Source organism: Pristis pectinata, chromosome 6 (assembly GCF_009764475.1).
Source record: "Pristis pectinata isolate sPriPec2 chromosome 6, sPriPec2.1.pri, whole genome shotgun sequence".
Lineage (NCBI taxonomy): Eukaryota > Metazoa > Chordata > Chondrichthyes > Rhinopristiformes > Pristidae > Pristis > Pristis pectinata.
In genome coordinates this window covers 26605747-26621537 of record NC_067410.1, presented here as the reverse complement: position 1 = coordinate 26621537, position 15791 = coordinate 26605747, and the positions used below count along the sequence as shown (strand labels likewise).

Below are 15791 nucleotides of genomic sequence, written 5' to 3'. Positions count from 1 at the left end.
TATGAAAAATGTTAGATATGGATCAGGAAAAGGTCTTAAATTAGGGGAGGCCAATTTCATTAACATAGTACGGGACCTAGCAAAGGTAGACCAAGAGGATCTACTCTCAGATAAGTCTACATCAACACAGTGGGAAACATTCAGTGGAAAAACAGCAAAGGTGCAAGGCCAACATGTTCCTGTAAGGATGAAAGCCAAGGGTAACAAGTACAGGGAACCCCGGATGTTGAGGAATATCATGGGTTGGATAAAGAGAATAAAGGAAACATGCAGCAGTTATAGGAACCAAAGATAGGGGAGGTCAGTCAAGAGTATAAAAAGTGTAGGGAGGCACTTAAAAAGGAAATTAGGAAGGCAAAGAGGGGTTACAAAATAACAGTAGTGGACCAGATTAAGATAAATCCAAAAGCACTTTATAGGTATATTAAGGGCAAAAAAAAAACAGGGAAAGAGGAGGGCCCATTAGATTCACCAGGGGCAATCTGTACATGGAGCCAGAAGGTATAGATGAGGTCCTAAATGAACGTATTTCATAAGAGCATAAGAAATAGGAGCAGGAGGAGGCCATCTGGCCCATCGAGCCTGCTCTGCCATTCAATAAGATCATGGCTGATCTGGCCGTGGACTCAGCTCTACCTACCTGCCTTTTCCCCATAACCCTTAATTCCCCCACTATGCAAAAATCTATCTAACTGTGTCTTAAATATATTTAATGAGGTAGCCTCTACAGTTTCCTTGAGCAGATAATTCCACAGATTCACTACTCTGGGAAAAGGAGTTGCTCCTCATCTCCGTCCTAAAACTACTCCCCCAAATCCTGAGGCTATGTTCCCTACTTCTCGTCTCACCTACCAGTGGAAACAACTTTCCTGCCTCTATCTTATCTGTCCCTTTCATAATTTTATATGTTTCGATAAGATCCCCTCTCATTCTTCTGAATTCCGGCGAGTTCCAAATTCCAAAGCCAGTACATCTTTTCTCACATAAGGAGACCAGAACTGCAGTACTCCAGGTGTGGCCTCACCAGTACCCTGTATAGTTGCAGCATAACCTCCCTACTCTTAAATTCAATTCCTCTAGCAATGAAGGCCAACATTCCATTTGTCTTCTTGATAACCTGTTGCACCTGCAAACCAACCTTTTGTGATTCATGCACAAGCACCCCCAAGTCCCTCTGCACAACAGCATGCAGCAATCTTTCACCATTTAAATAATAATCTGATCTTCTATTTTTCCTTCCAAAGTGGATGACCTCACATTTACCAACATTGTACTCCATCTGCCAGACCCTTGCCCACTCACTTAACCTATCTATTTTTCTCTGCATCCTCTGCACAATTTGCTTTTCCACTCAATTTAGTGTCATCAGCAAACTTAGATACGCTACACTCGGTTCCCTCTTCCAAATCATTAATATATATCATGAACAGCTGCGGATCCAGCACCGACCCCTGTGGCACCCCCCTCACTACTGATTGCCAACCAGAGAAACACCCATTTATCGCAGCTCTGCCTTCTGTTGGTTAACCAATCCTCTATCCATGCCAATACATTACCCCCAACTCCATGCATCCTTATCTCGTGGATAAGTCTTTTATGCAGCAGCTTATCAAATGCCTTCTGGAAAAACAAGTATACAACATCCACCTGTTCCCCACTATCCACTGTGCTTGTTATATCCTCAAAGAACTCCAGTAAGTTTGTCAAACAGGATCTGCCCTTCCTGAATCCGTGTGGTGTCTGCCTGATGGAACCATTTCCATCCAGATGTCTCACTGTTTCTTCCTCAATGACAGCTTCAAGCATTTTCCTGACTACAGATGTTAAGCTAACTGGCCTATAATTAATTACCTGCTTTTTGCCTACATCCTTTTTTTAAACAGTGGCATGGCATTCACTGTCTTCCAGTCCACCGGGACCTGCCCAGAACCCAGAGAATTTTGGTAAATTAGCACAAACACCTGTACTATAACTTCTGCCATTTCTTTAAGTACCCTGGAATGCATCCCATCAGGACCAGGGGACTTGTCTACCTTTCGGCCTACTAGTTTGCTCAGCACCACCTCTTTAGTGACTGTGATTGTATCGAGGTCCTCATCTCCCTTCACATCCATAACATCTCTCTTTGACATGTTTGACATGTCCTCCACCATGAAGAATGACACAAAATAGTCATTCAAAGCCTTGGCATTTCTGCATTACCCAATATTAATACCCCCTTCTCGTCTACTAAGGGACCTACGTTCACTTTAGCCCCACCCCCCTTTTCTTATATAATTATAAAAACTTTTAGTATCTATTTTTATATTTTGTGCTAGTTTGCTTTCATAATCTACCTTCCCTTTCCTTATTGCTTGCTTAGTGGTTCTTTGTTGCTTTTTCAAGTTTTCCCAATTTTCCAGTTTCCCACTACTCTTGGCAACTTCGTATACATGAGCTTTTAGTTTGATGCCTTCCTTTATTTCCTTAGTTATCCAAGGGTGGCTCTCCCCACCCTTACTGTCCTTGCTTTTAACTGGAATATACTTTTGTTGCACACTGTGAAAAATCTCTTTGAAAGTCTTCCACCGTTCCTCAACTCTCCCACCATACAGCCTTTGTTCCCAGTCCACGCTAGCCAAATCCACCCTCATCCCGTTGTAGTTTCCCTTGTTTAAGCATAACACACTGGTTTTAGGTTGAACTATTGCACCCTCCATTTGTATGAGAAATTCAGTCATACTGTGATCACTCTTTCCAAGAGGATCCCTAACTACAAGATCGTTAATTTTACCTGTCTTATTGCACAGGACCAGATCTAAGATAACACGTTCCTTTGTAGGTTCAGTAACACGCTGTTCAAGAAAGCTATCATGGATGCATTCTATGAGGTCCTCCACAAGACTGCCTTGATCAACTTGATTCGCCCAATCTATGCGCAAGTTAAAGTCCTCCATGACAACTGCCATTCCATTCTTACATGCATCAAAATTTCTTGGTTTATTGCCTGTGCTGCTGTGATGTTATTATTTGACGGCCTACAGACAACTTCCGCCAGTGAATTTTTTTCCCTTTACCATTCCTAACCTCTACCCAGATGGATTCAACATTCTGCTCCTTAGATCTTCATTGGTATTTCATTGGTATTCACAAAGGATTCAGCAAAGGGGAAGATGAAATTCTAGGGCAAGTCTCCATAAATAAAGAAGAGGTACTCAATGCCTCAATGGGTAAAGGTGGGTGAAACCCCAGAGTGCGATGAGATTTATCCCAGGCTGCCATGGGAAGTAAGGGAAGAGATTGCTGGGGTCTGGCTGAGGTTTTTAAATCATTGCTGACCACAAGTGAGGTACCAGATGACTGGAGGACGGCAAGTCTAGCCTTCCTTTTCAAGAAGGGCTGCAGGGAAAAACTTGTGAGCCTAACATTAATAGCAGAGAAGTTATTAGAAAAAATTCTGAAGGACAGGATTAATGATCACTTGGAAAGGCATGGACTAACTGGCAATAGCCAACGTGGCTTTGTCACACGCAGATCCTGTCTGACCAATCTATTTGAATTTTTTGAAGAGGTAACAAAATGTATTGATGAGGGCAAGGCAAGTAGATGTGGTTTACATGGACTTCAATCAGTCCTTTTACAAGGCCCCACATGGGATAATGATCCGAAAGGTAAAAGCCCATGGAATCCAGGGCAAGTTGGTAAATTGGATCCAAAATTGGCTTGGCAATAGGAGACAGTGGTGTTTTTTGACTGAATTCCTGTGACTAATGATGGTTCACAGGGATCAGTGCTGGGACCCTTGCTGTTTACAATATATGTGAATAAGTTGGATATAGATGTAAGAGACATGATCAGTAAGTTCACATATGACACAAAGATTGGTGGAATTGTTTATAGTATGGAAAGTAGTCTTAGGTTACAGGGTGATATCAATGTGTTGGTGAAATGGCGTTATGGAGTTTAATCTAGATAAATGTGAGTTGATGCATTTTGAGAGTACTAATGAGGCCAGCCAGGACATACACCTTGAATGGTAGGGTTCTACCACTGAGGAACAGAGGGACCTTGGCGTACAAGTCCAAAGATCCTTGAAAGTGACAGCAAGGGTAGGGAATGTAGTTAAGAAGGCACAAGAGATTCTGACCCTCATTAGTCAGAGCACTGAATACAAGAACAGGGAGGTTATACTCCAACTTTATAAAACATTGGTCAGATTTCAGCTGGATTACTACGTGCATGTATGGTCACTATACTATAGGAAATATGTGGTACCGCTGGAGAGGATGCAGAGGAGACTCACCAGGATGTTGCTTGCCTAAGGTGGTTCAGTTATGAGGAAAGACTGGGGAGGCAAGGTCAGTTTTCTCTGGAGCAGAGGAGGTTAAGAGGGGACATGATTGACAAGGGGGTTAAGGGTTACGGGGAGAATGTGGGAGAATGGGATTGAAAGAAAAGTCAGCCATGATTGAATGGCAGAGCAGAATCAATGGGCTGAATGGCCTGATTCTGCTCCTGGATCTTATGATTGAGGTATATAAAATTGAGGGGCATAGCTAGGGTAGACTGCAGAAAACTTTTCTCCATATCAGAGACAGATATAACTAGAGGCTGTAGATTTAGGGTAATAAGAGATTTAGAGAGGATCTTTACACAGAGTGGTGAGCACCTGGAATACACTGCCTGAGAGAGTGGTGGAAGCAAATTTGCTGACAGCATCTAAGAAATATGTAGATGAGCACTTGAATCACCTCTAGAAGGCTGTGGACCAGTGCTGGACAATGGGATTAATGCAAATGGGTGTCCATTGGTCAGCATGGATATTGTGGGCTGAATGTCCTCTTTCCATGTTGTATGACTATCAGTCTATGACTGGAAGATAAGTTTAGAGCATTGTGATTTAGACCATAAGATATAGGAGCAGAATTAGGCCATTCTAGCATGGCTGATATTTTTTTCAACCCCTTTTTCCCGCCTTCTCCCTGTAACCCTTAACCCCTGTACTAGTCAAGAAGCTATCAATCACTACCTTAAATACACCCAATGACTTGGCTTCTGACAGCCCTCTATGGCAATGAATTCCACAGATTCCACAGAAGAAATTCCTCTTCATCTCAGTTTTAAAGGGACGTCCCTCTATTCTGAGGCTGTGCCCTTGGATCCTAGACTCTCCTACAAATGGAAACATCCTCTCCATGTCCAGTCTATCCAGGCCTTTCAATATCCGGTAGGTTTCAATCCATCTCAGATCCCCACTCATCCTTCTGAACTGCATCGAGTACAGGCCCAGAGATATCAAATGCTCCTCATGCGTTAAGCCTTTCATTCATGGGATTATTCTTGTGAATCTCCTCTGGACCCTCTCCAATGCCAGCATATCTTTTCAAGATACAGGGCCCAAAACTGCTCACATTGTTCCAAATGTGGTCTGACCAATGCCTTATAAAGCTTCTGCAGTACATCTTTGTTTTTATGTTCTAGTCCTCTTGAAATGCATGCTAACATTGCATTTGCCTTCCTTACTAGCGACTCAACCTGTAAGTTAACCTTAAGAAAATCCTGAACTAAGGCTCTCAAGTTCCTTTGCACCCCCAATTTCTGAATTCTCTCCCCATGTAGAAAATAGTCTACACTTTTATTCTTCTTACCAAAGTGCATAACCCCACACTTCCTTACACTGTATTCTATCTGCCACTTCTTTGCCCACTTTCCCAACCTGTCCAAATCCTTTTGCAGACTCCCTGTCCCTCCACCTATCTTGGTGTCATCTGCAAGCTTGGTCACAATGCCATCAGTTCCTTCATCCAGATCATTAACGTATAAAGTGAAAAGTTGCAGTCCAACACTGACCCCTGCAGGACTCCAGTAGTCTCTGAAGCCATCCTGAAAAGGACACCTTTTATCCCCACTCTCTGAATTCTGCCAGTCAGAAAATCTTCTATCTATGCTAGTACCTTGCCTCTAACACCATAGGCTCCTATCTTGTTTAGCAACCTCATGTGTGGCACCTTGTCAAATTCCTTCTGAAGATCCAAGTAACATCCACCAACTCTCCTTTGTCTAACCTGCTTGTAACCTCCTCAAAGAATTCTAACAGATTTGTCAGGCAAGATCTCCCCTTAATGAGACCATGCTGACTTCACCCTATTCTATCATGTACTCACAAGTACTCTGAAATTTCATCTTTAATAATGGACTCTAAAAATCCTACCAACCACTGAGATCAGGCGAACTGGCCTTTAATTTCCTGTCTTTTGTCTCCCTTCCTTCTTAAACAGGGGTGTCATGTTTGTGATTTTCCAGTCCCCTGGGATCCTCCCTGACTCCAGTGATTCTTGAAAGATCACCACTAATGCCTCCACAATCTCTTCAGTCACCTCTTCCAGAACTCTGGGGTGTCATCCATCTGGCCCAGGTGATTTATCCACCTTCAGGCCTTTCACCTTCCCCAGCACTTCTCTTTAGTAATGGCCATTACACTCACCTCTGTTTCTGACTCTCTTGAATTTCTGGCATTTTACTGGTGTCTTCCACTGTGAAGACTGGTGCAAAGTACTTACTTAGCTCCTCTGCCATTTCTCTGTTCCCCATTACTGCTACTCCAGCATCATTTTCAAGCAGTCCAATGTCCACTCTAGCCTCTCTCTTACCCTTTATGTATCTAAAACATACTTTTGGAATCTTCTTTTATATTATTGGCTAGTTTACCTTAGTCTTTCATCTTCTCCCTTGTTGCTTTTTTTAGTTGTCCTCTGTTGGCTTTTAAAGGCTTCCCAATCCTCTGGCCTCCCACTACTCTTTACCATATTGTATGCCTTCTCTTTTGCTACTATGCTGTCCCTGACTTCCCTTATCAGCCATGGTTGCCTTGTCCTCCCCTAGGTATGCCTCTTCTTCCTTGGGATGAAGCATTAACAGCAGCTTCTGTCTGTAAAAAATAGAGGTAGTATTTATGAGCTGAAAGTGGGAGAGGATGTGGGATAGAAGGTGCAGCTTGTCCTGCTGACTATATCCAGCTTTATCTTTTAATTCAGAACACACTGTTCAGCATTATTCTTTGATCTCACTATGATATATTAAACAGCAAGTTGTATTTTGACTGCCACGCCCATTATTCAATACAGATTGAGAGCTAACCACTGTTGGGATCTGTATATTTATTAACAGCTTTTAATGCTGAATTGTAATGCTTTGAAGAATAATTCTTTTCAATATTTTCTTGCAGTTTTACTACGTGGTGCAGTGGTGCTGCTCGTGAGCATTGTGGTGTTATACAGTGCAACTAAACTCATGACTTCTGAAGTAAAAATAAATAATAAGAAATATTCCCAAGGTACAGACACTGGATTTAAAGTTTTCCATTAAATAATATTAGGAAAAAAACGGTCAGTTTGTAAACATAAACAGTTTGTAGCAGAAATGATAGCTATGTTCCTTCAGACTTTTGCCTGAAAATTCAGCCTGACAGCTGAAAGTTGAGATGTAAATGAAGGCAATGGCTTTTGAAGAAAATCTACCGTTGGAGTCTGAAATATGATCCAAAGCTGTACTCGGGTTCTGTCGGTTGCTGAAAGTGAGAGATGTGTTTATATTTCAGCTCACAACTTTACCAGAGCTGCTTAGTTTCCTTTTTATTGACTCCAATGATGTCAAATGAATGAAGTCCAAATGCAAGTTGAACTTAAGAATAGTCAACTATTCAGACAACACAGCAACCTCTGGACTGGCTGCTTCTGTAATGTTACTTTCACCCTTTTCAAATCAACAACTGCCTGCCTAAGTGGGGGAAAATACTCACCAGAGTTGTTTCATGCCTGGATAATCATGTGGAATGAAATAAAGTTGAACATTGGATTAAGAAATAATCAAGATTTAAAGAATTTCAGCCTGATAACTCGAGAAATTTAGAAAAAGATGAACAACAGTTAAATAACCTTTTTAGTTAAGATTGATGACTGCATTCAGATGATTGAAGCACTGTGAGAAGCTCAGCTATATTTGGCTTAAGGCTAAAGAGCCAGATATGGTCTATCCAGTTCATTACAATCTGGACCACTACCATCTGACCTCCAGCATGTTCTATAGCTCCTTGTTGCAGTGTGCAGACACAGAAGTCTGGAACATACACACTTTCACACACATTGCAGCAACTCTACTGGTAACCCCCAGCATAGTGCAGCACCGATGTGTTGAGCACTACTGGCCAGAGATTAATCGAAAGGTAAATGTATCTTTATTAGAGCTGACAACTAATCACCATTAACACATGCAATTAGCATTATTTTGAATTAACTCATTAGTTATTTTAAACACATTAATCATACACACAAATGGGAAAAATATTACACTGGAGCTTTTTTAGAAATATTTTTACATGCCATGTCCTAAAAATTATACCACATCATTTTCTGTATTAAAATAGCAATGTGAGTCATCCTAGATCTGTTTAAAGATGTGCTACAAAGACCAAGAACTCTGGGCATCAGAGAACAGCACTTTTGGGTTTCTCTACATAATGCTGCACTAAAACTAATGCAAAGGGCATTGGTGAGACCACATATGGAGCATTGCATACAGTAATGACCTCCTTATTTAAGCAAGGACATAACTGAATTGGAAGCAGTTCAGAGAATGTTTACTAGACTAATACCTGAAATGGACAGGTCGTTTTTTGAGGAAGCTTTAGACAGGCTGGGCTTGCAGCCACTTGAGTTTAGAAGAGTGAGAGTGGTCTTAATTGAACCATGTAAGACCCTGAGGAATCTTGACAGGATGGAGGTGGAGAACTTAGAACTAGTGGTCACTGTGTAAAATGAAGGGGTCGCCCTTTTATGACAAAGATGCAGGCAATTTTTTTTATCTCAGGAGGTTGTGAGTCTTTGCAACTTTCCTGGACTCAGTTTCCTGAACAGAGTTGGCTCTGGATTCAAGATACAAAATTTTAGAAGAAGGCCTTAAATGCATACAAAAGCAAAATATCGCAGATGCCGGAAATCCAAAATAAAAATAGATATGCTGGAAATACTCAGCAGCATCTGTCAAACAGGAACAGAGTTAATGTTCAGACTGATGACCTTTTATTAGAACAACCTCAAACAGTTGTTGAGCTGGTCACTGATATGTTCGAAGGGTCAATTGCCTCTTGGCAGGAGAGTGGAATGTATTTTTTCCCTACCTTGGCCAATAGAATACGTCCTGTATTAAATCTGTGCAAACTCATGGGCTGCAATACATGTGCTCTTGCACCTTTCTTACATCTACAAAACAAGAATGGCATCAACTATTTTGAGGATGTAACATCAAAAAGAAAAAAAAACCATGATCCTGGAAATATGAAATAAAAAACAGAAAATGCTGGAAATATTCAGTAATCAAGCAGCATCTGTGGAGATAAAATAACAGTGAATACCATAGATTAGTGGTCTTTCATTGGTTTCATTCAGTTAGGAAACAAGCATGTTTTAAGTTACATCTTTAAATTATAAGAAACATTTTATAAATATTTTGTTTTAACATTTACAGAATCGAAACCTAAGACGTTTAGTTGTAATTTGGAAACAAGTTGTCCTGAAGACCATTTTCCATTTATGATCACAAGTGGAGCAGCAAATGTTGTTGGACCCAACATTTGTTTCAATGGTGAAATGTAAGCCATAGATCATATAACTCTGAGCTGTGCTGCAAACCAATTATAAACATTTTTTTGGAAATTAATCTTTCCATAAGATGTTTTATTGAACAGACGAGAAGGATAGAACAGGTACACAGGTTAGGGTCCTAAACTGGAGCAGGGCTAATTTGGGGGGTGATGAGGCAGGATCTAGCAGAGGTTGATTGGGAGAGCCTGTTTGAAGGGAAAGGAACAAATGCCAAGTGGGAGGCTTTTAAGAGTGTGATATCAGGAGTCCAGGAGCAGCATGTTCCTGTTGGGATGAAGGGTAAACCTGGCAAGTTCAGGGAACCCTGGCTGATGAGAGACATTGCAGCTCTGGTCAAGAAAAAGAAGGAAACATACATTGGGTTTAGGAGGTCGGGGACGAGTGAATCCCTTGATGACTAGAAAAAGATTAAGAATACACTTAACAGGGAAATCAGGAGAGCAAAGAGAGGGAATGAGATGGATCTGGCAGGCAAGGTTAAGGAAAATCCCAGGAGGTTCTATAGATATATTAAGAGTAAAAGGATGGCTAGGGAGAAAGTAGGTGCCCTTAGAGATCAGCAGGGCCACCTTTGCCTCGAACCACAGGAGATGGGTGGGATTTTTAATGAATATTACTCAACAGTGTTTACTGAGGAGAAAATCAAGAGATGAGGGAAACAAGTAGAGATGTTCTGGAGAACATTCATATTACTTGGGAGGAGGTATTTGCAGCCTTACAACACAAATCCCCAGGTGGATAAATTAAGGTGGATAAGTCCCCAGGGCCTGACCAAATGCATCCTCGGACTTCATGGAAGGCTAGAGGAGAAATTGCAAAGGCCCTTGCGGAGATTTTTGCTTCATCGTTAGCCACTGGTGAAGTTCCCAAAGACTGGAAGATGGCTAATGTTGTCCCATTGTTTAAGAAGGGTAGCAAGGACAAGCCAGGGAACTACAGGCTGGTCAGCCTGACAACAGTGGTGGGGAGGTTATTGGAGGGGATTCTGAGGAGCCAGCATGTGGATAGACAGAGTCTGATGAGGAGGAGTCAGCATGGCTTTGTGTGGGGTAAGTGGTGTTGGACGAATCTTTTAGAGTTTCTTTGAAGAGGTAACCAAAAGGGTAGATGAGGGTAAGGCAGTGGATGTTGTCTATTTGGACTTTAGCAAGGCCTTCGACAAGGTCCCACATGGTAGGCTGGTCTGGAAGATTAGGCCCCATGGAATCCAGGGAGAGCTAGTTGGGTGGATTCAAAATTGGCTCAGAGGTCAGAAGCAGAGGGTGGTGGTTGTTTCTCGGAATGGAGGCTGGTGTGTCGCAGCGGTCAGCATTGGGACCCTTGTTATTCATTATTTATGTGAATGACTTGGATGCGAATGCACAAGGCTTGATCAGTAAGTTTGCAGATAACACGAAATTAGGAGATGTTGTTGATAGTGAAGAAGGTTATTGTAGATTACAGGGGTATCTTAATCAGTTGGGGAAGTGGGCTGAGGAGTGGCAAATGGATTTCAATCACAGATAGACAGGGTGGTGAAAAAGGTATTTAGCACACTGGCCTTTATCAGTCAGGGCAGTGAGAATAGGAGTTGGGACGTTATGTTGCAATTGTGTAAGTCTTTGGTGAGGCCGGACGAGGAATACAGTGTACAGTTTTGGTCACCCTGTTATAGGAAAGATGTGGTTAAACTGGAAAGAGTGCAGAAAAGATTTACGAGGATGTTGCCAGGACCAGAGGGCTTGAGTTATAGGGAGCGGTTGGCCAGGCTGGGTCTTTAGTCCTCGGAATATAGGAGAATGAGGGGTGACCTTATAGAAGTGTTTAAAATTATGAGAGGCATGGATAAGGTGGATGCACACAGTCTTTTTCCCAGGGATAGACAATCAAAAACTAGGGGGTGTAGGTTTAGGGTGAAAGGGGAAAGATTTAAAAGGAACTTGAGGGGCAACTTTTTCATGCAGACGGTGGTGAGTATATGGAACGAGCTGCCAGAGGAAGTGGTTGAGGCAAGTACAATAGTATCATTTAAGAAGCACTTGGATATGTACATTGGAGGAGTGGAGCTTGGAGGGATATGGGCTGAACGTAGGAAATTGGGACTAGCTGGGTGAACAACATGGTCGGCATGGACTGGTTGGGCCGAAGGGCCTGTATTCCTGCTGTATTGTTCTATGACTATTCTAAACCTTATGTGTGCCTTTCTATTATTTATTTCTGTGCTTACAAAGATCCAATTAAATTCCTAAGATCATGGAGTTAATCCTTCATTTTACTTCTAAGTGATAGATGCCATTAAATCATACTTTTCATTCTCTTTTTATCTCTCTCCCAGCTATATGACATCTAGAATTCAATGTTCTTCAACTAAACCCTGCTCTTTCTGACAAATTAATAAGCCATTAATTGGGAAAAGATTCAGAGCTTCTTATAAGCTGACCTTTTTCAGATCCCTTTCAATAACCCTTGAATGCAGAGGAGCGGAGTTGACGACATAGTAATGTTTTTTTTCTTTTTAATTGAAGAAATATCAGTCCAGCATTTTTTGAAGTTTTTGGGTTTTTTTTGGTTTATTATCAATTTTTTTTTGATTTGGGTGTTCTTCTTTCATATAATTAAATTTCATTTCTTTTCAATCTTTCCTTTTGTATTTGTTCACTTAATAAGAGAACGGGAGGTCTCGATTACTTTTTTTTACCCCTTGTGATTATATATATTAACTGTTATGATTGCTATCCTGATCTCTTTACACCATATGTGTAATTACTAATGTTATATATATTATTTTGTACTAATTTGAAAATTAATAAAAAGATTGAAAAAGAGCTTTTAGTAGTCGATAAAAATAAGCACTCGATTACTTCATAGTGAATCCAAATGCTATTGTTTTGATAAGCTACCAGCATTATGAAGATGCAGCTTATCCAGGTGCTGAGCTTCCTGCTTCAGTTGATGGCCATCATGAGAAGTACGCAAGTGAATGCAACAAGCTGATCTAGAGCAAATAAGTTAAATCTGAGATAAAGCCTACCCGTTTTTTTCTGAGCAAGGTTCCCAATATTATTAAAGTTGATGGCTGAATTATCATTGCAAATGACATCGAGAGCTAAACTCTAGCCTGAACAGCACTCAAGAATTTCATTATTTGTTAAAACATTCCAATCCAGAATGATACTGATCATCATCCAAATCTACTATTGGCTAAACACAAAGGATTCAGCCAGCCAATAAATTGGTAAATTGGTTTATTATTGTCACATGTACTGAGGTACAGTGAAAAACTTTGTTTTACATGCCATCCATAAAAATCATTTCATTACAACAGTGCATTGAGGTGGTACAAGAGAAAACAATAACAGAATGCAGAATAAAGTGTTACAGTTACAGAAAAAGTGCAGTGCAGGCAGACATTAAGGTGCAAGGCCATACCGAGTTAAATTGTGAGGCCAAGAGGCCAAAGAGTCTACCTTATTGTAATAGGGCACTGTTCAATAATCTTATAACAGTGGGATAGAAGCTGTCCTTGAGCCTGGTGGTACGTGCTTTCAGGCTTTTGTATCTTCTGCCTGATTGGAGGGGGAAGAAAAGAGAATGTCCAGGGTGGGATCTTTGATTACGTTAGCTGCTTTGCTGGGGCAGCGAGGAGTATAGACAGAATCCATGGAGGGGAGGCTAGTTTTCGTGATGTGCCGAGCTGTGTCCACAACTCTCTGCAGTTCTTGCGGTCTTGGGCAGAGCAGTTGCCATACCAAGCCGTGATGCATCTGGATAGGATGCTTTCTGTGGTGCATTGATAAAAATTAGTGAGTGTCAAAGGGGACTTGCCGAATTTCTTTGGCCTCCTGAGAAAGTAGAGGTGCTGGTGATCTTTCTTGGCCATGGTGTCAACATGATTGGACCAGGACAGGGTATTGGTGATGTTCACTCCTCGGAACTTCAAGCTTTCAACCCTCTCAACCTCAGCACCGCCCCCCTTGCTGCAGTCAATGACCAGCTCTTTTGTTTTGCTGACATTGTGGGAAAGGTTGTTGTCATGACACCATGTCACTAGGCTCTCTACTTCCTGTACTCGGACTCATCGTTATTCGAGATTTGGCCCACTACGGTGGTGTCATCTGCAAATTTGTAGATGGAATTAGAGCAGAATCCGGCCATGAGTCTCAAAATCTTCCAAAGCAATAGAGGGTATGCTTTCACTTATTAATTCATAATTCTTTTTAAGAATTCAGTGAAAATAAAGAAGGAAGAAGATGGCATTGATTAGCAGTAATTGAAGCCAAGTGAGAAGTAACAAATCATTGGCTGTAACATTCACAAGGCACACCTAAATCGCTGTGCAGATTGATCAAATCGGGTATCATGCTCCCAGCACCAGTGCTGGATTTGCAAGAAGGCACTTTTCAAAGGCTTATAACGTTGTAAAAGCAGTGCTCAAGTAAACCTGAACAAACATTTCTAATCTCATTGAATATATAATAACTCATTCCAATATGCACATCCTTGCATGTGCTGTATATTAACAGATCTGTGTTTGGATATAATGTATTCTCTTACTTAGGTTCAAATATCATTCTTGCTCAGTGTTCAAAACAACAGTCAAGGACTGTCACTGAGAGACGCTGCTGTCTATACTTCTTGCTGCCTCGGTAAAGCAGCCAACATAATCAAAGACCCCACACACCCTGGACGTTCTCTCTTCTCCCCCTCCCATCAGGCAGAAGATACAAAAGCCTGAAAGAAAGTACCACCAGGCTTAAGGACAGCTTCTATCCTGCTGTTATAAGACTATTAAACAGTTCCCTAGTACGATAGGAAGTACTCTTGACCTCTCAATCTATCTTGCACCTTATTGTCTACCTGCACTGCACTTTCTCTGTAGCTGTAACACTTTATTCTGCATTCTGTTATTGTTTTACCTTGTACTACCTCAATGCACTGTGTAATGAATTGATCTGTACGAATGGTATGCATGTTTTTCACTGTCTCTCGGTACATGTGACAGTAATAAACCAATTTACCAAATAATAAACTCAAATTCTTCATTCAAACGTTTCAAATTCCAACTATTATTTGGGATATCTTTTTCTTTCTCCCTCCTACAGGCTCATGAGCACTGTAAAAAATAATGTTGGAAGAGGGTTAAACATTGCTTTAGTAAACGGTGAGTGAATAATCTAAGATCATGGAATGAAAAATATTTAAACAACTTTATATTGTCAAATTATATTTTCTGATATGTAATGTAGTTGGCTCTTTGTTTTACAGCTACAACTGGTGAACTATTACAGACCAACTTTTTTGATATGTGGACTGGAAGTAAGACATTTTAAAAAAATATTGAGTTTGTTTTGATTTCACTGAGCTGAATGTTTAGAAATTGTTGTATTGTTTGTGCAGTACATAATTCAATTTCAATTTTTAAAAACAAAATCTGAGTACTTCCATGAAAATTGAGTTCCATGAACTCAACTTTTTTTTCCTTTTGGTTCCTCCATACATCTGACACATGTTCGGTGGCATCCAATGACCTTGGAGTTAAGTGCTAGGAATCAGCCTCAGGAAGGTCCTCTTTAATACTTACCTCATTTGGTACTTCTACCTTGGGCCCTCTGATATTACACTCTCCCAGTTGTGACCCCCACATCTACAATAAAGAGACTGTGGCCCCCTGCCCATTGTCTCCATTTTAACTGAAAGTATGACCTTCCGAATTGTCACTAAATTTGAAGCTGACCCTCACCAAGGACATGCCCATCCTGTTGTTCGTCCTCCAAATTGTGTGCCCAACTTTTGTCCAACAATTTCCAATCTCTGGCCCAAGCCTTTTCACACCTACAGCTCACCAGGCTGTCCCTCTTCACTTACCATGATGCCCCACCCTATTGCGACCCTAACTGCCGCCATCAGATGCAAACAATCCCTGCTCTTCCGCCACCCCCACCATCCCCAAACCCAGGGACACTCAATTCTCTCTGCACCTCCTCAGACCTCTCTTTCCCATGAACACCCTTACCAAACTGTGCCATTCCCTCCCCAAGCCCACAACTTATCCATTTTCTTTTCCACCTCCTCCCATCATGCAGTGTGCAAAGGAAAGATTTCTCAGTGAACCAAGTGTGAGAATGCCAGCCCTGCAGCACATGATGCTCTGGGAGTTGTGCACTATAGAATTTT

General features: G+C 41.3%; 1 protein-coding gene across 8 annotated transcripts in view; it reads left to right on the top strand.

Annotated features, from left to right (window-relative positions):
* LOC127571328 (protein FAM3C-like) overlaps positions 1 to 15791 on the top strand; it is a 55023-nt gene that overhangs the window by 26850 nt on the left and 12382 nt on the right. For 5 of the 8 annotated variants that reach the window (XM_052017614.1, XM_052017613.1, XM_052017612.1 and 2 more), the window contains 4 exons: positions 7205 to 7312; positions 9502 to 9625; positions 14720 to 14778; positions 14883 to 14933. In XM_052017614.1, coding sequence (XP_051873574.1) covers positions 7205 to 7312; positions 9502 to 9625; positions 14720 to 14778; positions 14883 to 14933 — 342 coding nt within the window. Of the gene's footprint in view, positions 1 to 2910; positions 2918 to 7204; positions 7313 to 9501; positions 9626 to 14719; positions 14779 to 14882; positions 14934 to 15791 lie in introns of those variants that run through there. The other 3 variants (XM_052017617.1, XM_052017618.1, XM_052017615.1) reach the window with 2 other exon arrangements.